Consider the following 26,412-nt stretch of genomic DNA (forward strand, 5'->3'; position numbering starts at 1 on the left):
TTTGTGGTATAAAGTGGCCCCTTCAGACCTCTTTTCCACAACAAGAACAGAGATGGAAAAGGTTTAACATGAAATTATGTCATCAAAATCTTTGGTGTCATGACAAGGCCAAAGCAAGTCTAATAAAGAATGTCCATTTGCATTACTTGGTGTCCTGGTGATTTCAGCTGGTGTGGCATCTCCCATGTGTGTTTTCTCTTTTCTTTTGCAGAAGGAGCTGAGCCTCCCCCGAAGAGGAAGCCTGTAAGTAGAAAGTCTCCCTTTCCTCTCTCTCCTTTTATCTAGTTTGTAATGTGATGACTGTCTCTGAATTGCTGGGCTTTGATGGCGGTTGAAAAATTAATGATAAGCTACAGAATCAACAAAAGAGCATGAATTTATTTATGAAAGTCAAAGAGTCCTGATTTCATTATAAGTTGCTGGATCTGTGTGTGGGCATTGTAAACTCTCACTAAATCCTGGGAGGATCTTAAGTTGTAAGAATTCCATGAGATAGCCAAGTAAGAATGTGAGTTGATCTGTAGACAACACAAGATAACCTGAGTCAGGAGGTAATGCTTGTCCATATGGTCTGGAAATCTGTGGTTGGTCTTTATGTTACAGAGTCTTTGCCCTTGAAAGGATGAAGTCTTTGAGTGAGCTGTGCTTCCTGCTCTTAGGTCCAGTCTTATTGAAAGGATACATGTAACACTGTGTCATTAAAATAACAGATTTGTAGACCTTGACTTGGGTTCTTTGTAGTGTGTTCCTGCCTTTCATTTTTAAGGCCAATTATATAGCTGCGCAAATCATAGTTTTATTCATTAGCCATTTCCAAAGTGAAATTTTCTTTAATACTTCACTGCCTATAGGACAGTTGTCTCATTGTTAGCACTAGACAAAGGCTGGCTTTGAACTTTTGGCATTTTCTATCTGGTTTGTGTTGAGGTCTGCGGTACATTTCCTCTTCAAAATTGTGATGAGATATTTAAGATAAGATTACCTAGTCCCATTGTAGAAGAATAAAATCTATATAATGACTGTTTTCATCTTTTGGGTGAAATTTGAAGAAGACACCAGAGTTTGTATCTAGAAACCTAAACAGCATAATTTGTGAAGATTTTATCTGTCTGTCTGTCTATCTATTTCCTGGTTTTGATTTTGGTTTGTTCGTTTGTTTTGTTTTGAGACAGTGTCTCTCTATGTAGACCTAGCCATCCTGAAACTTGCTTTGTAGACCATTTTATTTCTTTCCCTTTTTCTTTCTGAAACAAGTTCAGACCACCAGGTGTACAATTGATCATCTTGACGGTAAAACTTGTCTCCAAGGTCCAGGGTCTCTAGCTCCTAGTTTCACATCCTAGCTGGAGGTTAATAGCTTTATCCTTCACTGGGTCGTGCCCTTAGGATTAAATGCTCTCTTTTTCTATGTCATGGTTAGGACCCTGTTCTCCAAACTCAAACTTTTGCTATTTCTTACCATGAGAGATCAGAGGTGAGAAAAGTAGAAAAACTACATGAGATCTCTTTGTAGGCAAACGGTCCTATTTTCTCTATACTTTTTGTCTAGTTCTCAAACAACCCTGGATTTTTCTCTTATACTTTATTTGAAAACTTTAGAAATTTGGTTTTAGCCTCTTCAGTAATTCTCCTTAGATTCATTAATATATGTCCAATAACCATCGAAAGCTTATACAATTTAAGGAATTAAATCTGCTACATTTGTAGGAGCTAAATATTACTTTCACAGTGAAGTCTCAATTCTGTTCATTTTAGCTGATAGCCATGAGTTGATAAAAAAAAACACCTGATAAGGAAAAAAAAACATTTCTTCACTTGAGGAAATGGAATCATTAATTTTAAAAAAGGATAATGAAATAAGTGTATTTGGAGCCTGTGCTTTGAATTATATAGGGCATTTAAAGTCCCTTCTCTAATAAAAATCAATTGATTTATTGGGTGGCAGAATGAAGCACGTGGGGTCAACAGTGAATTTTGTGAAAACTAATATTTCCACATGAGTCAACTCCAAAATAAAAACAAGTTTTATATTTACTACAGTTATCCTCAAACGATTACCAGTGTGTGATGTGGCTTGTAGAATCCCACAGCCCTCGGTATCCTCAGTGCATGCCACACTGCAGGCTAGTGACTGTTCTCTGCATGCATGGTCCTTTATGACACCCACAAAAAGAAATGCCTTTAAAAAACACTGCCAGCTTCATTTTGATAGAGATTTAATGAAGGACGACCACATAGCTTTTTTTAGGTGCTGGTTTTAGCCAATGTCACAGTACATGAGTGCTCTACCAGCTCTTCTTCACCTTGTGTACTGAAGAAAAAAAAAAGCCTCCTGGCAACTCTTCTACTCTTCTGCAGGAAGTCTGGGTATTCTCCTGCCCCTGCTTTTGGGTTGAGTTCCTTGCTTTCTTTTGTTTTCTTTTTTTTTTTTTTTTTTTTTTTAAGATTTATTTATTTACCATTATGTATACAGTGCTCTGCCTGCATGTACATCTGCAGGCCAGAAGAGGGCAACAGGTCACATTATAGATGGTTGTGAGCCACCATGTGGTTGCTGGGAGTTGAACTCAGGACCTCTGGAAGAGCAGTAAGTGCCCTTAACCTCTGAGCCATCTCTCCAGCCCAAGTTCCTCACTTTCCATGTTAGTGTGAACAACTGTACAGGCCTCAGCTTGGGCCTCAAAATCCTTGCTCCCTGAAGTCACAAGGTTGAACTTGTCAGAGGGGCTGTGGGAGTCGCTTTGGCTCCATGTGTCTGCTGCTTGTAATTTGTGTATCTTGACGTTTCCACTTTAAAATCATAGAATCTGTTAGCTTTGTGTGAAATTTTTGAGTATTGCTTTGAATAAGCTCTAAGTATCTTTTATTTGTGCAGCCCTAAAAACACATTAAAAAATAAACAAAACTTTAATAAATAAGAGAGAAAATAGGCTTCCTCGTGAATGAGGGGTTATAAACGCAAACAGCAATTTCTAGAAAATATAATTCAATTCTCCTCTAATTCCTTGCAGTCATTTTGATGGGCGCTAATGTGAAGACTAAAGGGTGCCAGAGTTGATTAACACCTTTATTCTGAAGTGCAAAGAGCAAAAGACAAGCAAAGCCAAGGGCGCTGCCCTCCAGGAAGGATGTTACTAAGATAAACGTAGCTGCAGCAGGTTTTTTCCCTCAGGCTTTCCAGCACTCTAATCTTCTGTAAGGCCTCAAATCTTATCTCTGCTTCAGCTTGCTGTATTAGGTGGATTTTAGCCTCTCTCCTCCATTCAAGGAAGGCTTTGGGTCCCTGCTTCTCAGAGCAGGTTTTTTTCCCCCCTTCCATTTCCTTGGAGCTTAAGTTACCACGCTCCGAGTTCCTTCTCCCTCAGCCGTCTACCGAAATGTTGGTAGTGACATAGCAAAGAAGCGCCATGTAGAAGGTTAAACATTCAGACAAATACATTGACGAGGGAAGGCAGTAACATCGCCATTTACGTTATAAAACCAGAACGTTGTTTGCATTGCATTTGCGATACCTTTATGTCGTAAAAGTATACAACAGAATTTCGTGGTTTCCGAATACGCCTACTGTAGAAGTGTAAGGCCCGCGTGGGGGGCCAGCTTTGTGTGAAAAGTTGCTACTGTAGAAAATGACAGACATGGCGTTCGTGTGGCTCTTACAGGAAGCTTCATGGGTCGCTGATGTGGCTATCATGGTAAGTACATGGTGATTTTATTGCATCGTCTACGACTTGACATTCTGACATTGTGTCAAAGTGCAATTCAAGCCTTGTACCAGCCCTTTGCCCAGGGGTTAAAAATAACACATAGATACTATATTTTAAACGTCTATTTCAGAGTCTTGGGCCAAGAGGAACATGAGATCATTACTTTACGGTGATGAGTTAGAACGTGGAGCTTTAGAACGCTCACTGTTCTTCCTGCCAAGCAAGATGCCTGCTACAGAGCCGTCCCCTAGCCCGGCTGTTTGTGGCATGGACACAGCCTACCTCCGCCAGTCAGGCGGCCTCCAACAAAGTCAGTGTATTCTGCTGGGTCTCTCTAGCCCCTGTCACCAAGCCTGTCTGCTAGGACAGAGCTCCTGTATGACTGAGTGGCGGATTCTATGTCCTTGGTGTCGTAAGTTCAGCCCAGGACACAGAGATTCTCTTGACATGATTTTTATTTGGCCGGTTACCACTCTCTGTGTCATCAGTATTGTTGCTTTCCTATTGAGGACTTGGCCTGTGCCTAAGGAGTTTTTTGTTGTTGTTGTTGTTGTTATTTTTTTTTTTTCAGGCAAAGAAAGTAGAAAAAGTGAAAACAGATAAGATGTGAACTGATGAATAGGCCCCTGGCAGCTACCACTTATTTTTAAAAGTGCCTCTGTGTTTTGTTAATTGCCCAAATAAACAGCTCCCCAGGACAGAGGCCTTTTAAATTTATATTTATTTATTTGCTTATTTATTTATTTATTTTGTGGAATTCCCCAGAGTGCCTCTGTAGTGTTTATGCCCTAGAGAGGGGAGCAGGAAATTGGCTGGAGCCAGCTCTTCCCACCTCCCGCCCTCTCGCTTTTTAATGGGCTTTCAGATCTCTCCACAAAGCAAAGGAAATTGTACTGTCTGTTCTTAGCAGTTGATTCTCCCCACTACTTAACACGGCTTTCCTTTTTAACCTTCCCTTTGTCATGTTCTTGCATGGAGCCCTATGGACCTGGGGATTAAAAAATAAATAAATAAATAAATAAATAAATAAATAAATAAATAAAAGAATCACTACAGTTACCACTTTTATTTTGCGGAAGCAATGAATGATACTTGGGTGATGTGTCAGCTTCGCATTCTTCGGCCACACAAGCTTTAGAGGTGGCTTTTAGGGGTACCCAGCAGCAGAGACCTGAAGGGTAAGCAGCTCGTACTGTCCGTAGGAGCTCTAGAAAGGGACGCATGCACGCTGAGGAATGGCACCTGAGAGTCAGACGTGGTGCCATGCTCTACCTTAATTTCTTGATCTGGCAGCAGCACTGGTGTCTTCATCAACTTCTGTTTCTACTCTGATCACCTTTTCCTTTCACTCTACTGAAAGTAGCTGTAAGCCCTCTAATGCTGGCCACGGCAGACACACATTAGGAGTCTAAGTAGACTGTTACATAGGCCTGTAGGAAGCCCGGCTCCTTATCTATATGTAAAACAGTGTGCATCTCCACCACACCTGCTCTGATACTTCCTAGAACCAGAAATTCTTTCATGTGCCTCTTGCTAATATTCCCCTTTAATACTTTACTTGCCTGTACCGGGCTTTGGGTACAGCAGAAGTCTCGTTAATGGGAGACTTGGTGGAATAGTCATGGGATTGGTGTTTTAAGTTAAAAACTTGGACTCTGGCTGCCTCAGCATGCTAGCTTTGACCACCCAGCTTCATATGCAAATTAAATAGACAAGTAATTATAAGAAACCAAAAGGATTTATTCATTCCACATAGCTATATTGGAAATATAAACACATAAAGGAATCATTGGCCTCCGCCCCCCGCCCCCCACCCCCCCAGTTGATTCTGGGCGTCTGTTCTTTTCATGTAGTTCTCTGAGAGTGCTACATTCCATGGCGTTCTACACCCCTGACACCTTGGTTAAGTGAGACCCTAGTCACCTAAAGACACCTGAATGGGCCAGAGGGAGCACCTTTCTCTTCCGAGTTCGGGAACCCCTCATATTGATGAGCCTCCAAGGGGGTTTGTTCCAGCTATCAGATTTTTCAGCTGCACCAATCCAGTCATCATAGACAATGGCACGAGAGCACATTGATTGACAGTGTTCCCTCAGATGATCACCATATGTCTTATATTTCCATTTACAAAAGGCTAGTCAGCTAGAATTCTCCCTAGTGAGCCTCAAGACAGTACAAACTTCGTATTTCCATGTTTCTATAATTTGCAGCATAGATCTCCCAGACACTCTTGTTTTCCTGTGTCTGTAATATCCCCTGGTAATTTCTAAGACAGAAATTAATACAGTCCAGGCTTTCGTGTCACATCAGCAGATCCCCTAAATAATTCAGAAGAGCTGCCGATTTGTTCTACAGAGCCCCCAAAGATAAGGAGCCCAGCTTGCTGTCAGATAAGTAGCAAATTCGGATTGTGGAAAAGGAGCCCACACAGCTAAAAAAAACAAAAACAAAAACAAAAAAACAAAACTTCTAAACTGACTAAGAAAGGGAAGGGCAAGATCCCAAGGTGCACAGGCTACGGAGAACAGGTCAGGGTGTGCCTGATCTAGGAGTGGCCAGCTTGGTCACAGTGTCACTGTCACCCTCATCTCTTGAAGAGAGAAGTCATCCTCGTAGGAGATGAACATTTCTTCACCAGTGTGTGACCTCACTAATGGGCAGCTTTCCTCACCTGTGTGTGAGGCTTTGCCATTCCCCTGAGCCTTCAGCCATAGGAAAGGAGACAGGAAGACACACAAGGAAGCCCAACTCTCATTTTTTTTTTTTTTTGAGACAGGGTTTCTCTGTGTAGCTTTGGCCATCCTGGACTCATTTTGTAGACTAGGCTGGCCTCAAACTCACAGCGATCGACCTGCCTCTGCCTCCCAAGTGCTGGGATTAAAGGTGTGTGCCACCATGCCCAGCCCAACTGTCATGTTTTTAACTACACATTTAGTTACCCAGTCACTGCCTTTTAGCAGAAGTGGCCAGAGACCAGTCTACCAGGGGCTTGGGTAGATGTTGAAAAACCTTTGCTATATGAATAAATTACTAAGCACAGAGAAGGCAGTACACACATTCCACTTCTTCCTGGCCGTCTTCTGCACATGAGCAAAGTAAAGGGTATCCAGGATGGGGTGGGAAATAAGAGCGATTGCTGTCATAGAGTGCTAAGGACCTTCAGAGCACAGTAATAGTGCTGGTCCCTGGAAACCCAGGCGGGCTGAGATGGCTGAACTTGACACTGGAGTGTGTCTTATAGAAGACGTGTCTGAGTTACCTGTGCTGGATCAGGGCTTTTCTGAGCTTGGAATTCCTCATTTCGAGACAAGCTAGGTAGTGACCTTCTAGGTCATTTAGAAGGCTTGGGCGAATACTATTGGTATGTATAGGTATGTGTACTTTTTAAATAGACTTAAGCTCAGAACATAATGCCTTGCCTGACTCTTTCGAAAAGTAGTTTGTGTAAAATGAGGTTATTTCCAGAACCAGGGATCGCCTTGGTTTTGCAATAGATTTGAAAAAGATTTGTGATTTTTTTTTTCAGCAAGATGAAGGCAAAATTTCCGGAAAGAGAAGAAAGGGATTTAATTCAAGCAAAATAGAAGACGTGCTAACCATATTTGGCTATGTTTTAAAACAAATTTATTTTCTCTGTAGCACTCTATCCTCCCACCCCACAAATATTGAAGTAAGAATTCAGAATATCTCCTGTCAAAGCCAAATAGGAGTCCAGTGTCAGTGTCATGTTGAATGTTAGAAATCCCAAAACAAAACGAAGGGGAAAAAAAAAAATTGAGTGTTGCGTCTGAATTAGCATTTAAAGTGGCATGTTTATATAAAAAGAGAGCGAGTGGTGTAATATATCCCAGAATAAAGAGAGGGATTCGGGCTGTGGAGAATGTCAGTTGCATTTATATATTCATCGAGTAGCCAGTGTGGCATTTGGCATGCATTTGCAGCCTTTCTTTACAGGCTTGGCTGGAAAAACAGAACAGTGTGGGCTGAGGGTGGGGGTGGGGTGGGGGGAATGTACTTACCTTTGGAAATTAAAACCTCCATTCTGCTCCAGGGGAGAGGATTAGGTTATCTTGGGATGGTTTAGGATCACCAGAACCCATATGTACCTACAAACATGGAGATTAAGGGTGTGCGTATCAGGGGAGGAGGGAGGGACCGGTTTGCACAAATTCTTAAGGGGAATATAAAACACTTTTTCTAGCTGAGAACTACCATTTTTAGGTGAGCTTTGGGTTTTAGGTTGGTGAACTTGGCCTTCCAGCTCTGGGTCCTCAGATGCATGAAAGGAAGTTATAAGTGCTGTGCTTACTAGAATAACGGTGAGCAAATTTGAGTCCAAGTAGAGCTGGGAAGTGTTTTCCACAGGCAATTCCTTTTTTTTAGCTCATACAGTGTGATCAGGGGCCAGGGGGCGCAGATAGTTCTCTTGCTAAGTTACCTTTTCTTGTCTGCTGGTCTGTGGGAAACCGCAGGGCTTTGGAGCACTGCCTGGACTTAGATTTGGTCTCTGCCAGTTACCTAGCTCTGGGAGTTCTAAAAGTTACCTAACTTCTGTGCATCTTAGTTTCTCATCTGTAAGATAGAACTAGTCCTCAATCCTGGAGATGTTCAGAGGATATCTTAATTAGGGTTTTATTGCTGTGAAGAAATACCATGACCACAGCAACTCTTATAAAGGATGACATTTAATTGGGGCTGGCCTACAGGTTCAGAGGATTAGTCCATTGTCGTCTTGGTGGGAAGCATGGCAGCACGGAGCCAGACATGGTTTCAGGGGATCCAAGAGTTCTAAATTTGATCTGAAGGCAGCCAGGAGGAGACTGGATTTGGCTCACACTGGGCGTAGCTTGAGCATTTAATAACCTCAAAGCCCCGCCTTCACAGTGACAAACTTCCTCTTACAAGTCCACACCTCCTAAGAGTGCCACTCCCTTTGGGCAGAGCATTCAAACACATGAGTCTATGGGGGGCAAACCTATTCAAACCACTACAGAGGGTTAAATTAATATTTGAAAAGTGTTTCTGGTTGTGCCTGGCATACAAATGTGCTGTGTATTTGTTAAGTATTGGAAAATATGACAGGCCAATGTCATTTATTTGCAGTCTGTTGGGTTAGTCAAAAAATCCACCAAATAAGAAGCAGTCGAAGTTTTCTTCTTCTTCTTCTTCTTCTTCTTCTTCTTCTTCTTCTTCTTCTTCTCTTTCTCCTCCTCCTTCTTCTCCTTCTCTCTCTCCCTCTCCTTCTGCTTCTTCCTTTTCCTCTTCTTTTTTTCTTCTTTTTCTCCTTCTCCAACATTGCTTAAAGACTTATTTATTTTATTTCTTCATGCATATGAATGTTTCATCTATATGCCTGTGTGTATGCCATGTGAGTGCCCAGAGTTACAGATGGTTGTGAACTTCTGTATGGGTGCCGGGAACTGAGCTCAGGTCCTCTCCTAGAATTTATGTGCTGCCATCCAAGTCTCTAGCCCTGAGGAAGTGCTCTTAACCAATGCCAGATCACTTCAGTAACATTTTCTAGGAGGCTGTTTTGTTGAATTTTTCTGAGAGTGGACAGGTGGCCTCTTGGCTTTGTGTAGGACTTTGACTGTACACTGAGCACTGCAGTGATCAACCCTGATAACCAGAGGTTTCTGCCCGCACCATGGAGACAGACCCACCAGGGCGTGGGAGAGCTAGCTTCAGGTGTTGAGCAGTCCCTTTCCCAGAACAATCACTTCTTCCTCAGCACGGTGTAAGGTCACGTCTTGGCACTGTGGCTTGGGACAGGTTAAATGTTGAGAGAAATGGAAAATTTTAGTTATAGGATTTCAAAGCTCAGAGAGTCCTTTGAGAGAAACTTTATTTAAACTCGCTTTATTTGATTAATGATGAACCAGTGATGAACCAGCAACTAAGAGGGTGTGGGGCCTGTTGGGCTCAACTACTACACTGATTGTGGAACATGGACAGAATTTAGGGTTCCCAACCACCAGGGACTGGGGTGTCATATGCTTGAGTCATTAGCATGACCATGGATATTTGTTCTGTGGATGGAAGACTTCACACCGACCTCCATAGTGTGGACCAATCAAGGAGTGAGCTTCACAGAGCATGCCTCCCCTTCGCCATGCTCATCACGGCTTCCTCGAATATTCTGGAAGGTCAGGCAAGTTCTTAAAACTTTCCACTCACTGTTTCAGCGGAGGGAAAACACACTGGTCAAACCCCCAGCACCACCGGGAACAAAGTGTACCCCAGCATGACAAAGAGACCGGTGATAGGTGCCCAAGTCAGGGCTGTGGTGTCCAGCAGCTGTGGTAACTGGCAACTCTTGGATGTACTCATTATCCAGCTAGCCACGTGAGCCGCCCTCTGAAGGCACCATTGTTCTCTCTGTACCCTATTGTGTAGAAGCAGACTGGGCCTCTGATGAGCAGGCCAGGGAGAAGCAGGCTTCTTGAGTGTCTCTTGAGGAGGCTTCAAATCTTCCTTCCTTCCTCTCTGTAGTGGCCTGAGAAAATTGAAAGTACTTTTTTTTGGGGTGGGGGGGGGAGGGTTCCCTTCTCTCCCCTTCTGCAGTGGAGATCTCATCCTCTGAGATTTAGCTGGGATATGTTTTTTTTTTTCATAAGATGATACCTGCTTTGCCTTTTAGCCTATTGTTAGGTAAAGTGGGTGCATCTGAGCCACGCCCCTGTGTTTACATGGTAGAGTGTGGGGTATGCCCATGGAGCCTTTTAGTTGCTGCACCGTCCTCCCTAAGGGCCAGCCAGAAGTCCTGCATTTTTCCCAGACAACATTTTCCTCTGTATCGTTAGGAAATTCTACACAGATAGTCCACTTAACACAAATGAGAGGAAAAGGTTTGATTTATTATACAAATTTGATTGTCATGTAGAGATACACGGGTAGCATCTCACATAGGAGGCTATTTTTTAATGTTTTAGAATGAAAAGTCTTTATGTGTGTATGTATATATGTTTGTGGGCATGCATTTGTGTGAATGGGAGTATTCGTGTGTGTGTGTGTGTGTGTGTGTGTGTGTGTGTGTGTGTGTGTGTGTGTGTGTAGACATGTGTATGCACATGTGTAGGCCAGAGATCAATGTTGAGAGCCTTCTTCTATGATTCTTTTCCTTATTTTTTGAGACCAGATTCTCTCACTGCACCTAGAACTCGTTGGGCTGGCTAGGCAGCAAGGCCCTAGGACCCAGTAACCAGGGCTGGGGTTGCAGACATGCAATACTGCTTTCTGCTGTTACTATGGGTACTGGTGATTTAAACTTAGGTTTCCATGGTTACATAACAAGCTCCTTACCTGCTGAGCTTGTATGATCTCTGCTGAACTTGTATGACCTCTAGTCCCTAGAATGAAAATTCTAGTAATGAATTTAAAAGTGTTTATAGAATTTAGGGAAATGCTTTTGAAATGCCTGTAATATAATCTCTCATACATATTGGGATATATGGTAGTTGCTTTCATGGAAATGTTCTTGCTTTATTAATACACACACATACACACACACACACACACAGAGAGAGAGAGAGAGAGAGAGAGAGAGAGAGAGAGAGAGAGAGAAACAGAGAGACAGAGAGACAGAGGGGGGGGGTGGAATGAACCTGTGTGTTGAGCTCTGTAGATTGCTTGGTTGGTAGAATACTTGGCTGACAGCACTGGCTGTGTCCAGTCTCCAGCGCTGTATAATTTCAGCCCTTATGAAGGTGTAGACAAGAGGATCAGAAATCCAATGTCATCCTCTGCTAAGTTCAAGGACAGCCTGGGCTGGGCTATGCAAGACCGTGTCCAAGAAAATAAGGGGATTACATTGAATCTGTAGATTGCTCTTGATACAATGACCGTTTTTACTATGTTGATCCTCCCAATCCATGAGCATGGGAGATCCTTCCATCTTCTGATATCTTCTTCAATATCTTTCTTCAGAGACCTGAAGTTCCTGTCATATAGGCCTTTGCCTCGCTTGCTTAGAGTTACACCAAGATACTTTATATTGTTTGTGGCCTAATTTCTTTTTCAGCCTATTATTTGTATACAGGAGGGTTACTGGTTTTTTGTTTTTTGTTTTCTTTGTTTGTTTTTTTTTTTGTTTTTTTTTGTTTTTTGTTTTTGTTTTTGTTTTTGTTTTTTTAGTTGATCTTGTATTCAGCCACTTTGCTGAAGGTGTTCATCAGCTGTAAGAGTTCTCTGGTTACATTTTTGGGGTCCACCAAAGAATAGTTAAAGAAACTGTGGTACATTTACACAATGAAATACTACTCAGAAAAAAGAAAGAAAGAAAGAAATACTACTCAGCTACTCAAAACAAGGAAATCGTAAAATTTGCAGACACATAGTTGGAACTAGAAAAGATCATCCTGGGTGAGGTACCTAGATCCAGAAAGACACACATGGTGTGTATTCACTTATGAGCAGATTTTAGCCATATAGTACAGGATAGCCATACTACAATGCACAGACCTAAAGAAGATAAAGAACAAGGAGGACCCAAGGAAGGGTGCTTAAATCTCACTGAGAAGGGGAACTAGACTAGACAGGGGTAGTGGATGAAGAGAGGGAAGAAGATAGGAGCAGGAAGACAGAGAGAAGTGAGGGTGGAGATCAGACCCGTGGAGAGCGAAGGCATGGGAGCAGGGTGGGGGCAGGAGCCGGGGAACTAGGACGGAGGCATGCAGAGAAAAGAGAAACTGCTGGTGGGGGCATCTCTGTGACAAGGTGGAGACCTAAGACAGGGTAGCCTTCTGGGAGGATGTGAGAAGGACTCTAGCAGAGACTCCTAGTAGCAGGGGCCATGGAGACGGAAAAGGACACCCTCTAACTAGAGAAGACTCCTAATAGAGGGAGGGAAACATCCACCCACCCACAAAAACTTTGACCCCAAAGTTACGCTGCCTACAAGATGTGCAGGGATAAAGATAGAGCAGGTGGAGCAGAGATAGAGGGAACGTCCAACCAATGCCTGGCCCAGCCTGAGACCCACCCCATGGTAAACAGCCAACCACGGTCACTATTAACTATATACTCTGCTGTGCTTGCAGATGGGAGCCTAGTAGAGTTGTCCTCTGAAAGGCTCTATGCAGCAGTGATTCAAAACAGATGCTGAGACTCACAGCCAAGCATTGGGTGAAGCATGGGGAGTCTTGTGGAAAAGTGGGGACAACAAGAAAAAGACCTGAAAGGGACAGGAACTCTACAAGAAGACCAACAGAACCAACTAGCCAGGGCCCAGGGGGTCTTGCAGAGATTGAAGGTTCAACCAAGGACCATGCATGGACTGGATGTAGGCTCCCTACACACAAGTAGCTGATGGGCAGCTCAGGCTTCACGTGGGTCCTCTAGCAAGGGGAGCAGGAGCTGTCCCTCATATAGACTCTGTTGTCTGCTTTTTTTTTTTTTTTAAATTCATTTCCCCTAGCAGGACTGCCTTACCAGGTCACAGGGGAGGAGGATATCCTTAGTCCTGATGCGACTTGATGAGGTGAGGTAGGTGGAGAGGGTGAAGCGGCTCCTCTTTTCTGAGGAATAGAGGAGCGGGGAGGAGGAAGAGGAAGAGAAGGTAGGATTAGCGGGGTAGGGAGGAGCTATGACCAGGATGTAAAGTGAATAAATAAATAAATTAATTAATAAAAAATTTAAAAGAAAAGAAGAAGTGTAGGATATCCTTTGTACTCTATGGCACAAGGAGACCTGACTTCTAGCTGTTGGTGATTCACAGAGATCCATAGAGTTAACCTTGCATAGACACTTCATACTGAGTCCCGGCTTCCCTGCAGATGGATTCCCCACGGTGGTAGCCTTTAGTGTGGTAGGGTGGATAAGTTTGTTAATGAGACCAAGTCAGCTTAGAGCCAAAGGCTAGCTTGGATATTTATTTACTGTTAAGAATTCTTCATTTTAAAAAAAGACTCATATATTTATTATTTACACAGTACTCTGCCCACATGTGAGCCAGCAGGCCAGAAGAGGGCACTACATCTCATTATAGATGGTTGTAAGCCACCATGTGGTTTCTGGGAATTGAACTCAGGACCTTTAGTAAGAGCAGCTAGTGCTCTTAACCTCTGAGCCATCTCTCCAGCCTGAGATTTTTTTTTTTTCCAAGTGACTGTAGAGGGCATTATCCTTAAGTACTCAGTGCTACTGCGTGACTCCTGCAAGCGTAGCTTCTGTGGATAAGGATAATTTCAGGGAATGGTCACCGACCCTCTGGGTAGACACAGGTTAGCACAGGGTTGGTGTGGCCTCCTTGCTGAAGCTGGAAGTGCTCATATTTGTGTAGCAGGGTCACATGAGTGTGTGTTTACCCGGGGTTTGTAGTTCAGGATACAATGCGCTGTGTTTAGTATCTTAACAAATCAAGAGTCAACCATGTGAAGAAATAAACAAAAGGATTTTCCCCCTCCTTTCTGTGTCTATAGCAAATTAGTGTAAATGTTAAAACCAGTCCTTGTGGGCCACAGAAATACTTGGATGAGCTGAAGGGTGTTTGAAAAACCATACTCGACATCACATGCTGAGATGAATTAATAAATCGGTATGCGGGTTTCATGTCTTTGGGGGGACAATGATGCCATTCTAAGGTATGATTTTATGTTAATGGAGTTGATACTAATGGAATCATAGACAAATATTGTCATAAGCATTGGGTAAAGCATATAACAATTGTCTTTGAGAATTCAGGCTCCTTAATTTTGTTGTGGTTTTTAGAAATTTTTATTTATTTATTTTTATTTTATGTGCGTTGGTGCTTTGCCTGCATGTCTGCATGTCTGCATGTCTGTGTGAGGGTGTCAGATCATGGAGTTACAGATAGGTGTGAGCTGTCATATGGGTGCCGGGATTTGAACCTGGGTCCTCTGGAAGAGCAATCAGTGCTCTTAACTGCTAAGCCATCTCTCCAGCCCCATGGCTCCTTAGTTTTATACCAGGTCTGTTTCCTTTTGTTTCTGTCTTTCGTCTGTTGTTCTTCTTCTGTGTGTTTTGCTCCACATGGTTGCATTTATAGACTGTGAGGAACAGGAACATGTAATAGTGATTGGCAGAGGCTATCCTTGCAGAGTTTATTTCCCTTTAAGACAGGGTTTCTCTATGAAGCCCTGGCTGTCCTGGAACTTACTTTGTAGACCAAGCTAGCCTCTGTCTGGGATTAAAGATGTGAGCCATCACACCAGACTGGTCCTTCCAGATTTTTTTTTCAAAGTTTATTTATTTATGTATACAGTGCTCTGCCTGCATGTACACCTGCACACCAGAAGAGGGCATCAGATTACATTATAGATGGTTTTGAGCCACCATGTGCTTGCTGGGAATTGAACTCAGGACCTCTAGAAGAGCAATCAGTGCTCTTAACCTCTGAGCCATCTCTCCAGCCCCTCCTTCCAGGTTTTTAAGAGGAGAATCATAGCAAAGATCTTTGCTCAGCACTTCCAGAGGCTCTGCCTAATCACTCCCCACTCTAGTGCATAGTATATCTACCACCACAGGATACCAAGAACTTGGAGTTCTGTTGCTCTGAAGCTATTAGCAGAATTCTATAAAACAGCCATCTCCCCCTACCCCAGGAGAATTGCTTCCTCTCCTGGAATCCCACATAGCCTGAGCCAAGTTCAGCTGTCCCCAAGGATATGGTAACCCTATGGGGTCTACCAGTTGGCTTTACAGTTTTTAAAAAAATATATATTTATTTAGTATGTATACAGTGTTCTGCTTGTATGTACACCTGCAGGCCAGAAGAGGGCAGCAGATCTTATTCTAGATGGTTGTGAGCCACCATGTGGTTGCTGGGGATTGAACTCAGGACCTCTGGAAGAGCAGTCAGTGCTCTTAACTGCTCAGCCATCTCTCCAGCCCTGACTTTACAGTTTTACTCCCATTAAGAAGGCATTTTGATCGAGGCCTAGTTGGCATACAGGAAAGCACACATAGTTTCCAGCCCGCATTTGGGGGCTGTAAATGCTCAGTAATAGAATGCTTGCCTCACATGGGTGAGATTCCATATCTGTACAGAAACAAAGTGTGCACGTATAACCACCAGCAGCAGCAGCAGCAGCCAGGATGTGGACTGCCCATCTCCCCTGTGAGGTTCCTTCTGTCCTTTGCATTTCTCCCTCCACCCGTGTACCCTAGCCAGGCAACTATCAATGCTTCCTATAACCCCTGCCAATCCCCCTCCCCAGAGATTAGGTTGCACTTTTTAAAAAAATGATAAGTGAAATGATACTGTAAATAACACCCTCCCCCTTTCTTTTCCACTTTTGGTCTCGCTTCTTTCACTTAATAGAACTGTTCTGTCTTCCAGCCAGTGTTCTAACAGATGTTGCATATGTTAAGACTAATTCTTTCCATTGCTAGGTAATAGTCTGTTGCATGGCAACCTCACTGTCTGATTATTCGTTTATTTCTTGACGGCACTTGGGAAGTTGATAATATTTGGACTTTATGAATAAATCTGCTACCATCCCTAATCCAGAAACCCCAAACCTAAAATATTCAGCAGTCTGAACGATCTCAAGTTGCAAACGTGGGTGAAAGACGTAGAACCTATAAATGTCGCCTCTCAGCCCAGGGAGGGGAACGGTTGTTCTCTTTATAATCAGAAGAGCAAATATTTTGATTTCTGATGGCCTGTCAGTTTGTTCTTTGGCGTTGAATGTAAGAAATCTACATAATCCAAGGTCATAAATTTCCCCCTCTGTTTTCCAGAACTTTTATATGTTTAGATCTGTGCTTAATTTTGAGTTAATCTTTACGCATCCAGTGAGATATGAATGAAAGTTCCTGTTTTTTTCTATGTAAACATCTAATACTGCTGGTGCCATTTGTTGACAAGACTATCCTTTGTCCATTGAAATTCTGTGTATTTTTGTCAAAGCCCTATTGTCCCCGCCTGTGAGTGTCTGTTGACAGGCTTTCTGTTTTGTTTCATTGATCTGTTTGTCTTTATGTCTGTGCCACGTTGTCTTGATCATGGCTTGACTGTGAATGTTATTGTTATTGTTGATGAACCTTCAGCTTTATGCATTTCAAAGTTGTTTTTAGCTGCCTGGGGTGCTTAAACTTATGCGACTGTTTGTCCACTTCTACAAGAAAACCCACAAGGCTTCTCCCCCCCCCCCCCTTGAAGACTGTAGGTAAATCTCAGGAGCTGTGATGGGTCTCCAGTAATTATTACATAAGTCTAGTCCTAGAGATGGGTTAGAGAGAAGGACACATTGTCATAGGAGAGGTGGAGATGGCAGTGACTTCATATGGTACATATGGATCCAGTCCCTGAACTGGGGAGTGAGAAACAGACATAGCACATACTTCTTCCGAAAATTCTTTTCAGAGAAGTCCAAGGGGAATGCCCGAGAGGCCAGTGTTGTTTAAAAAAAAAAATGCTTTTATACTGTCCAAGGTCATGGATTTTTCTCCATATCAAGGGAGAAAGGAAGAAGAGAGGGAAGGGAGGGAAAGGAGAAAGGAGGGAAGTAGGGAAGAGAGGAGGAGGGAAAAAAAGGAAGGAGACTTTCATGTCACAATATAAAAACATTAATTAAAGTTGAGAATATTCTCAAAAAAAAAAAAAAAAAAAAAAAAAAAAAAAAAAGAATCCCAAAGTTAAAAGCTTGCTAGCTCACCTGACATCCCAGTAGGAAAAAGCCAAAAACTAAAATCCGAAGAGCCAAAAAGCTCCTACTTCCCCACACTGTCTTAAATACTCTTCTCTCAAAGCCTCATCCTTTCTACTTAATCCCTGGCAGGTGGTTTCTTGGCTCTGCCTCTTGACCTAGGGTTAATTTTACTAAATCCTGTGTACAGAAAGCTCTTGGACTAAAGGTGTGTGCTAGGACTGAGCCACACCTCAAGGACTTGTTTACAGTACAGGAAAAGCTCTTGGGTTAAAGGTGTGTGCTAGGACTGAGCCCTACCTCAAGGACTTGTTTACAGTACAGGGAAAGCTTTTGGGTTAAAGGTGTGTGCTAGGCCCTTGCCACACCTAAAAGTAACACTTTTTTTACAGTCCACAACCTCAGGGTTCACAATGGGATCAAATATCCTGCAACAGGGCAGTTCTTGGAACATTTCAAGCAATGATTGGAATCTACAACCAGAAGGAAGCAGATATATATATATATATATATATATATATATATATATATATATATATATATATTTTTTTTTTTTTTTTTTTTTTCCCAGAAAGAAGGATAACAAGAGAGTTCTGGCTTCATGCTAAGGGACAATGTGAGAGGAAGATTGGCCAGAGTTCACTGGCCAAGGAGAGACCTAGGAAGGCACTGACACACTGAGGGGTGTTCACACACCAAGGGCTGTGTCTTGTAGCACAGCAATGTCTATTCAACAACTGAATGGATTGTTGGCCTAGGAGAGGAGGGGATCCAAGGTCATTTTTCAGCGCCCCCTTCCCTGGAGACATTTGACGATGTGTAGAGATATCTTTGGTTGTCCTAATGATTGGAAGTCGACAGGCACTTTCCTTTCTAGTAAAAAGGAGCCAGGAATAAAGTCGAATGTCCTCCAGTGTGCATGGAAACTGCTAACCCTGGCCCTGAACAGTTACCTGCTCAACATATTGGAAAAGGGAGTGTAGTGACGGAGGAACAGAAGTGAAAATGGAATGAGAGTGAGAGATGCTGGCTGCTTTGAGGCTTCACGAACCTGATGCCCCTCGGAGAACTGCTCTTGCAGAGTCACTGGGTGACCAAGTGGTAGCCTGAGGATCTCCACTAAGGATTTTTTTTTTTCAGAAAATTCTCCCAAATGTTACCAAATGAAGGTAATTGAACATGAGGATACCTTGAGTAAATGGTAGAAATTTGGGACATTTGAATGAGTTCTTTTTTTTTTTTTTTTTTTTGTTGTTGTTGTTGTTTTTTGTTTTTTGAGACAGGGTTTCTCTGTGTAGCCTTGGCTGCTCTGGACTCACTTTGTAGACTAGGCTGGCCTCGAACTCACAACGATCCGCCTGCCTCTGCCTCCCGAGTGCTGGGATTAAAGGCGTGTGCCACCACCGCCTGGCTGCAGTAAACAGTTCTGCGTGGACATGGTGGTATTCATGGAGGATTTTGTTCATTGGTCAGCATTTGATTGATTGCAACTAATAGAAAACTTAACCCAAAGTGTCTAAATAACATAAAGAAAGCTAACTAGCTCAGATGACTGAGATGCCTGGCTTCACATCAAATATAGCCAGAGGTCAGAATTGCTCACTGATACCTGGGCTCTTGTCCCAGCTGTGGTCCAGTTTTCCTTGGATACATTTTCCTTTGCTCATTTTCACCTAGGGGATAACTTTGCCTATCCTGTTATGATAGTTCCCCTTTGACTAGTCCACTTGAAATTCTGAATATGTTGAACTCTTCCCATTAGGCTAGTCTTGGGTTGAAATATGAAAGAATGTGGATTTTTTCATTCATCATTCTTTAAGGTCATATTGAAAGGAAAGAGTTTAGGGGCAACTATCTGATTAGGAGAAAGATATTAGAATTATGTTTACTGAGCTAGAAGGATGTCTCAAGTCTGTGAAGTGCTGATCAGCGTGAGGGCCTGGGTCCAAATGCCCAACAGCCATGTAGAAAGTAGAGTGGCTATATTCCATTGGTGGAGAGATGAAGACAAAAGAATTCCTGGGGCTCAACTGGCAGCCAGTTTAGCCAATCAGTGAACACAAAATTTAGTGAGAGATCTTTTCTCAAAAATATAGATGGGGCACAATTGAGGAAGGTACCCAACATTGTCTCTAACCTACACACATGTTTGTGTACATGTTTGTACCCTTCCACCCACATAAGCATACCCAGAAGGCCAATGCCTCTGGAGTGCAGTTTGGGTCTTGTCTTGTGTGTGTGTGTGTGTGTATACATACATACATATATATGTATATATATAAATCTTAGAATCATTAAGAAATTACATTACTTCTTATTTTTAAAATTTTGAAAAATGTGACTACTGGAAGATTTGCAGCTAAGTGGCTTGGAATTGTTTCCCATGGAGCAGTGCTTTAGAAATGGTTGAGGGGTTCCTGGAAATGGAGTATAGTCTGTGTGGCTCAAATTATTTAGTTTGGGCATAAACTATGGGCTCCACATAGAGGAGACAGGAAAAACACGTAGATACCGGCAAGTCACTAAGTATTAACACTAGTGAGATGAGCGTGAGCCAACAACAAGGAATCGTTTGTTTGTTCATTCAATGCCGTCTTACCAAACGCAAATGCCCTGGAATACTTCTACTAATGTGGGCTGATAATCTTCATAGGAATCATAACTGTGCTCATGCTAACTAGCAAGCCAGCTGAACACGAAGCCTATCTGTCTTCGTTTACCACTCATGTGGCACTTGTTAGGTTGGTCTGTGTGTTTCCGTTCCTCACTTTAGACCCAGAAAACTGTATTCATACATTGCTACCCACCTTAGCACAACTGTCTTCCAACTCCATCAACTCTATCCCATTCGTCTGAATGACTATATGGTATTTGGCATGATAGATGTTTAGCAGTTTTGTTTTTCTATTGATGGACATTCATATTACATCCAGTACTGCCGTTGCCAGCCCTAATACACAGCAACAATGCTTTAGCGACTGTGTCTATACTTAACACACTTACATACTGGTCCTTTTTTTCCCCTATAGGGTAGATTCCCAGAAGTGGAATTGCTTGGTCAAACGGTATGTGTGTTTTTAATTTTAATAGATTATTGCTTGATTACCCAGAGGAAAAGCAAACCACCTCCTGCTGCCCTGCACTCTCCCCAGCACTGGATGCCCCTTCTGCATTCTTGTCGCTGTCTCTGATGATTGATTTTTCATTTTCTCTCTTGCCCACAGTGCTGAGTCTGCTTTCACGTGTCAGATTGTCTGTTTGAGTTTCTTTTGTCTTCATTTCATTTTCGTAGCCCATCTTTCATTTTCAGATTCTAGGAGTTCAGTTTTTTTAAAGGTGTTAATCGTTTGTTATATGTGTGAAAATATCGCTGTGATGTTGCCCTCTGTGAATAATGGCTTTTGTCAGATGAAAATTGTTAATTATTTAATCTGATGTGTCTTTCCCTTTTTGACTTCTGAGATTTCTGCTGTGCTCAGCATGGTTTACATACTTCAAGATCATGAGAAATTGACTTGAATATTTTTACCTCATTAAAATAAAAAACATTCAAACCTTACTTCAGTTGTTAGTGTTGCATGCAATATGAGGTAGGATCCTGTTTCTCCCCTGCCCCCCCCCAGGTACATAACCCATGACCTAAGCTCTAATTATTACAAGGCCCTTGATTTTTCATGGGGCTGAAATGTTACACTTGTCACATGGAAAGGTGACAGCTGTGTTTGGACTTACCTCTGGATTGCCTTTTCTGATTCCTCTCTGTTGTCTGTACTGACACCATTCTGTTCTGTGGGTCGCTAGGGACTTGTAATGTATGGTAAGTTATCTTTAGTCTTGGTTCCATGTGTATCACAGCTGTTTTTAATTTTCTATTCTGATTAAGTTGTAATTAAAATTGGGGAGAATTTTTGTAAATGTTTGACTTTTATTTCTCTTCTTTAGTTTTTAATATTTATTTATTTATTTACCTACTTACTTATTTATTTTCTGAGACAGGTTCTTACTCTGTAACCCTGGCTAGCCTGGAACTCACTATGTAGACCAGGCTGGCCTGAACTCACAGAGATCTGAAAGTGCTGGGATTAAAGGTGCGTGCCACCATGTCCAGCTTCCTAATGTTCTAAATCTGAAAGGTAATAAAACACAGTGGATAGAACTAAAAGTAAAAATTTTCAGTGTGGAGGGTTCTTTTTATCTGATGCTAATAATTAGAATAAAACTCTCTAAAACTTCCTGCAAGCTCGCTCTCCTGTCGATTCTGATTTCTTTAAATGTAATTTTGTTTTCTTCACAGCAGCTCCTCAGCCCCTCCAAGTTGCAGAAAACAGGGAAACTGACAGGGCATTTTCATCCATCAGAGAATTAGATCATTGCATTAAAACTCATGTGCTTAAAGCTCTCAGTGACTGCAGTTTACAGATGATTGGCATTTCTGTTTCTGTACAAGCCACAAGGGCCCTGCCCTGTACCTCATCTGGTTGCAGAGTGTAGACTCAAGGACGAGGACAGTGAGCTACTCTGAAGTGTCTAACAAACTCCTTTTCTTAGAACATTCTGTGATTTGGTTCTTTTTAAGCTTAACATGGAACATTTCATGCATTTTGTACTCTCATACTTGAACTTTGTGGGGAAGATTGTCTAATACTTGAGTTAGCCAAGACTCTTTTTTGGCTTTTATATTTACATGGCATTGACTTACCTGCATTCACTGACGTTCTTAATTGCTCTTTCAAAACTTCCGTGGACATAGTGTTAAAATAATGAATGCCTTTTGTTTTACAAAAGAATTTGAGAAGCAGAAGAGATGGCTCATTGGCTAAGAGCATTTGCTACTTCAAGCTGAAGGCTGAATGCAGATCCTAGCATCCAAGCCAGGTGGCTGCAGATGCCTGTGACTCCAGCTTCAAAAAACTGATGCCCTCTTCTCACCTCTTCGGGTACTCACATTCGTACACACACACACACACACACACACACACACACACACACACACACAAATATTTTAAATACTGGAGTTTAACATTAAAATGGCCTGTTATTTCTAAGCATGGTGGTACATACCTCTTAAGTCCAGCTTTTGGGAGCCAGAGACAGCTCAGTCTTTGTGAGGTTGATGCCAGCCTGGTCTACATAGCAAGTCCTAGGCCACCCAGGGCTACAGAGAGAGACCATGTCTAAGGGGGGTGGGGATGGGACACAGGCAAACAAAATTTTAATATTAAATAAATATTTATTTAATATTTAAATAATAGTACATATTATTAAATCAGACATTAAAGCGTATGCAGATAAAGTGAGGTCTGTATTGTTCTTATGAGAGTAGATGGACATCCCCAGGTAGTGTTTACCTGGGTTTACCTGATTAAATAGAAACTATCATTAGCTTTACCATAGCCATTATTAAAATGATGAAATAATTTGTGTGTTGTTAAGTGTCGAGTTTAATATACTGATATAATCTAAGTATAAGTTAAAAGGGAGAGCCTTACTAATTTTAGTGGTAGTTTCCTTTTAAGAAATGGATTGGGCCGGGCGTGGTGGCGCAAGCCTTTAATCCCAGCACTTGGGAGGCAGAGGCAGGCGGATCGCTGTGAGTTCGAGGCCAGCCTGGTCTACAAAGTGAGTCCAGGATGGCCAAGGCTACACAGAGAAACCTTGTCTCGAAAAAACAAAAACAACAAACAAACAAACAAACAAAAAGAAATGGATTGGGAAAGCACTCTGTCTGTACATATAAGTAATAAAGATGGCAATTTAGAAAAGAGGGGGACATTAAGTTATTCAGAGGAAAACCCAACTGAGTGGTAGAAGTTGAAGCCTTCTGTAGAATCTTTGATAAACCGTAACCATTTATCCTAGAGAAGGCGATGAGGTTATTTCTTTCTGTGCATGAATTCTTTGGAAGCATCCAAATTGCAGTTCATTTTCTCCAGTGTAGTCCTCTGATTTTACTCTGCACTCGTGAGCCCTGACGAGTGCGCTTCCTTTTTTTTAATGTGACTGCAGGTCATGGTGGAGACTGGCAGAATGTTGTGGTTTTTCAGAACAGTCATCTTGGTTGTTTGTTTCAGTTTGCTTTCGCTAAAGAGCAAGGGTGATTTCAGCAATGTGTGGCAGTTGAGATTAAAAGGGCAGATGGATCAAAATGAATGATTTTTCTGTTGGCCAGAAGCGAAAACATGGCCAGCATCGAGGAAATGGTAACTATAAGACACCAAAGCAAGATGAGCCTCTGGAAAGCCAAGAGTCGGTCATGAAATATTCACAGATTGACAGACAGATGAATCTCAGAATCTCAGAAATTGAGCGTTTGAAAACAACAGTAAAGGACACATCATAAGATTAGCTACAATGAAGAAAAGTTCCTTTCCTAATAATGTAAGTATTTAAGTCTTTGGTTTGTCCCAGGGGTACCCAGTCACTGAGAGATAGGAACATTTAAACTAGGCCAGAGAGCATCTTTTTAAAGCCAGTACGCCTGAAAAGCCACCCGTGACCAAGGCGTGACATGGCTGTAGGAGGCCACAGGCATTGCTGTGGCCATGGTGTGCTGTATTCCTTTTTTTTTTTTTTTCATTTTTTCTCCTTTATTAATTTATTCTTGTTACATCTCAATGGTTATCCCATCCCTTGTATCCTCCCATGTGTGCTGTATTCCTAAGGATGCAAAACTGTAGTTGTTGCAGTGGCACCCAGAATGTCACAAGTTACTTATGATAGCTGCGTATGAAATGATTAGTTGGAATGATGTCACCAGCAGAGTAATAAAAATAAATAACGCTCATGGGAATTAACAAAAGTTTTAGTGATCTTAAACTGTAGTACCAAGTTTAAAAAAAATATCATGCACACTGATCTATTTATTTTATTTGACTTCACTTAAAATGCTTTTATTAGTGTGTTGTGCGTGTGTGCACATGCATGTGCACGTGGATTGTGTGTGTGTCAGAGGACATTTTTGTGGAGTCTGTTCTGTCTCTCCACCCCTATGTGGCTTCTCAGATTGGCCTGAGGTGTCCAGGCTTCTTCAGGGAGCACATTTATCTGCTGACCCGTCTTGTTGGTCCTTTACTTGACTTCTGACCAGGTCCCATATAGTCCACATTGACCTCAGACTTGCTACTGTGTATAATTGAGGATGGCCTTGAACTTTTGATCCCCCTGCCTCCATCACCTGCGGGCTGGGATTACAGGCATCAGTCCCCATGCCCTTCATCTTCATACACAGGTGCTGTGTACGCTAGGCAAGTGCTCTACCAATTGAACTACACCGCCAGCCCTGCATGTTGATTCAGATAGATCAGCTAAGGTTCTTTACGGCCCCAGAGTTTAGCATCCAGACACTAAGCAATACCCCCCATCCCCCTATTCCACCCCCCACCCCCACCAAAGCTTTGTAGGTGCTCTGTTCAAAGCAATACCCTGAAGTCTGGGGAAGCTTTCTGAACTGAAGAGCGATCAGACCTACCTTCATTCGTAGAAATTTAAATTTTTTAAAAAATGTATGTTCATGGGTATTTTGTTTACATGTGTGTCTGCATGCCACATGTGGGCAGTGTCTGCAGAGGACAGAAGAAGGAGGGGAATCTACTGACACTGAAGTTACAGAGTCCTGTGAGCTGCCACATGGATCCTGGCAATAAAATCCTAGAGATCTTTAAGAGCAGCTATCGCTCTTAACCCCTGGGCCATCTCTTCTGGCCCCGTGCACAAGCATTCTTAACCTGGAGCTCATCGAAAGGAAACAACGTGTGTGGCATTAGGCTTTCAGAAGCAAACAAAACAAAACAAAACTGAAAGGCGAAGCTTGCATTAGTTGTCAACTTAGGATTTGCAAAGGTTGCCTACAACTGTGACGTGGCCTAACATGGTTTTAATCAAATCCTGTTGCCCTGTTCTTGTTATAACACTGCTCCTCTAGTTAAGTATTGCATTCATGTGTTTGGCACCATCCTAAATTGCTTTGAAGTGAGATGCCACCACCTTCCTATTTAAGTTTGTCTTACTCCAGTACAAGAACATGCTAAGCCTCCTGTACACAGGAGGCCACGGATTATTGGTACCCCAGTGTTGACTTCCGTATTGCCTAAATTTTAAACAACTGTGTTGAGGCTGAAGTGCAGTGGCATTCCCCAGAGAGATCGGTTCATTCAGGGTAAGGACCTACCCTGTCTCTCAGCTCAATGGAGAAATTGTAAATCAGCTATAATTGTCATCTGAGTGCTTGCCTTGCCTGCTGGCAGGTCTTCTGGCCACTAAGAAATGAGTCCAGACTGCTCCATTTATTTGGATGTAGCCACTGGGTCAGGAGTTGGTGACACTTATGCTCTGTGCCTTAAAGCAGAATAGCTACCTCCATCATTTGGGAAACCTATTGTGAGCTGGTGACACGTGTCTCCAACTGCATTTAGCATCTAGGTTAAGCCATGTCAAAGGACCACCTCTTAAAATGACGCTTCAAATTTGATCCCTCACTGTTAATCGTCACAATACCTTTATCCATGTGAATGTTTAAATGTCAATCTCCTCTGTTTTCTCCTGTCATTTCTATAGCATTCAAATTCTAATGCCTGAAAGAACTACTCGCAAAGAAGAAGAAAAAAAAGTATCGAGAGAGAGAGAGAGAGAGAGAGAGAGAGAGAGAGAGAGAGAGAGAGAGGAGCTCGCATTTCAGTATTGCAGTTGTTAAGGGCCAACATACTATCACCAAGAAAGAGATAGGGCTATTGGGATGAATGAATAGAAAACTTCAAAAGTGAATGTGTCAAAGAGATAGAAAGTAAAGATGTTTTAAATATAATTGCGGTTGTATTCAGTGGTGAATGAAAAAAAGAAAAAAAAAAGTCAAAGCATTTCTGTTTAATACCATCCCGAAGTAGGGAAAGCTCTGTAAAAATGAGTAGGATATCCACAGGCAGGGTACCTCAGCATCCTCCAGTTTAGGATGCCACATGTCCCCAGCCTCCCATTTATCTGACCAGGCCCTCGCCACATCTATTAAGGCCCCCACATTTTCATCTTCTCAGCCTTCCAGCCGTGGAGCGCGTAAGATCACGTTTGTGGGGACACTCTGAGTGAACAAATATCTCCTTTCACGG

The 26,412-nt window shown here is 42.3% G+C and overlaps 1 protein-coding gene across 16 annotated transcripts in view; it reads left to right on the top strand.

Moving 5' to 3' along the window:
• MAST4 (microtubule associated serine/threonine kinase family member 4) overlaps window positions 1-26,412 on the top strand; it is a 617,295-nt gene that overhangs the window by 324,305 nt on the left and 266,578 nt on the right. For 10 of the 16 annotated variants that reach the window (XM_084800734.1, XM_084800722.1, XM_084800737.1 and 7 more), the window contains 2 exons: window positions 212-243; window positions 20,344-20,379. In XM_084800734.1, coding sequence (XP_084656860.1) covers window positions 212-243; window positions 20,344-20,379 — 68 coding nt within the window. The remainder of the gene's footprint in view (window positions 1-211; window positions 244-20,343; window positions 20,380-26,412) is intronic. The other 6 variants (XM_084800733.1, XM_084800736.1, XM_084800738.1 and 3 more) reach the window with 1 other exon arrangement.

The sequence above is a fragment of the Acomys minous genome (assembly GCF_964271855.1).
Source record: "Acomys minous genome assembly, chromosome: 11".
Taxonomy (NCBI): Eukaryota; Metazoa; Chordata; class Mammalia; order Rodentia; family Muridae; genus Acomys; species Acomys minous.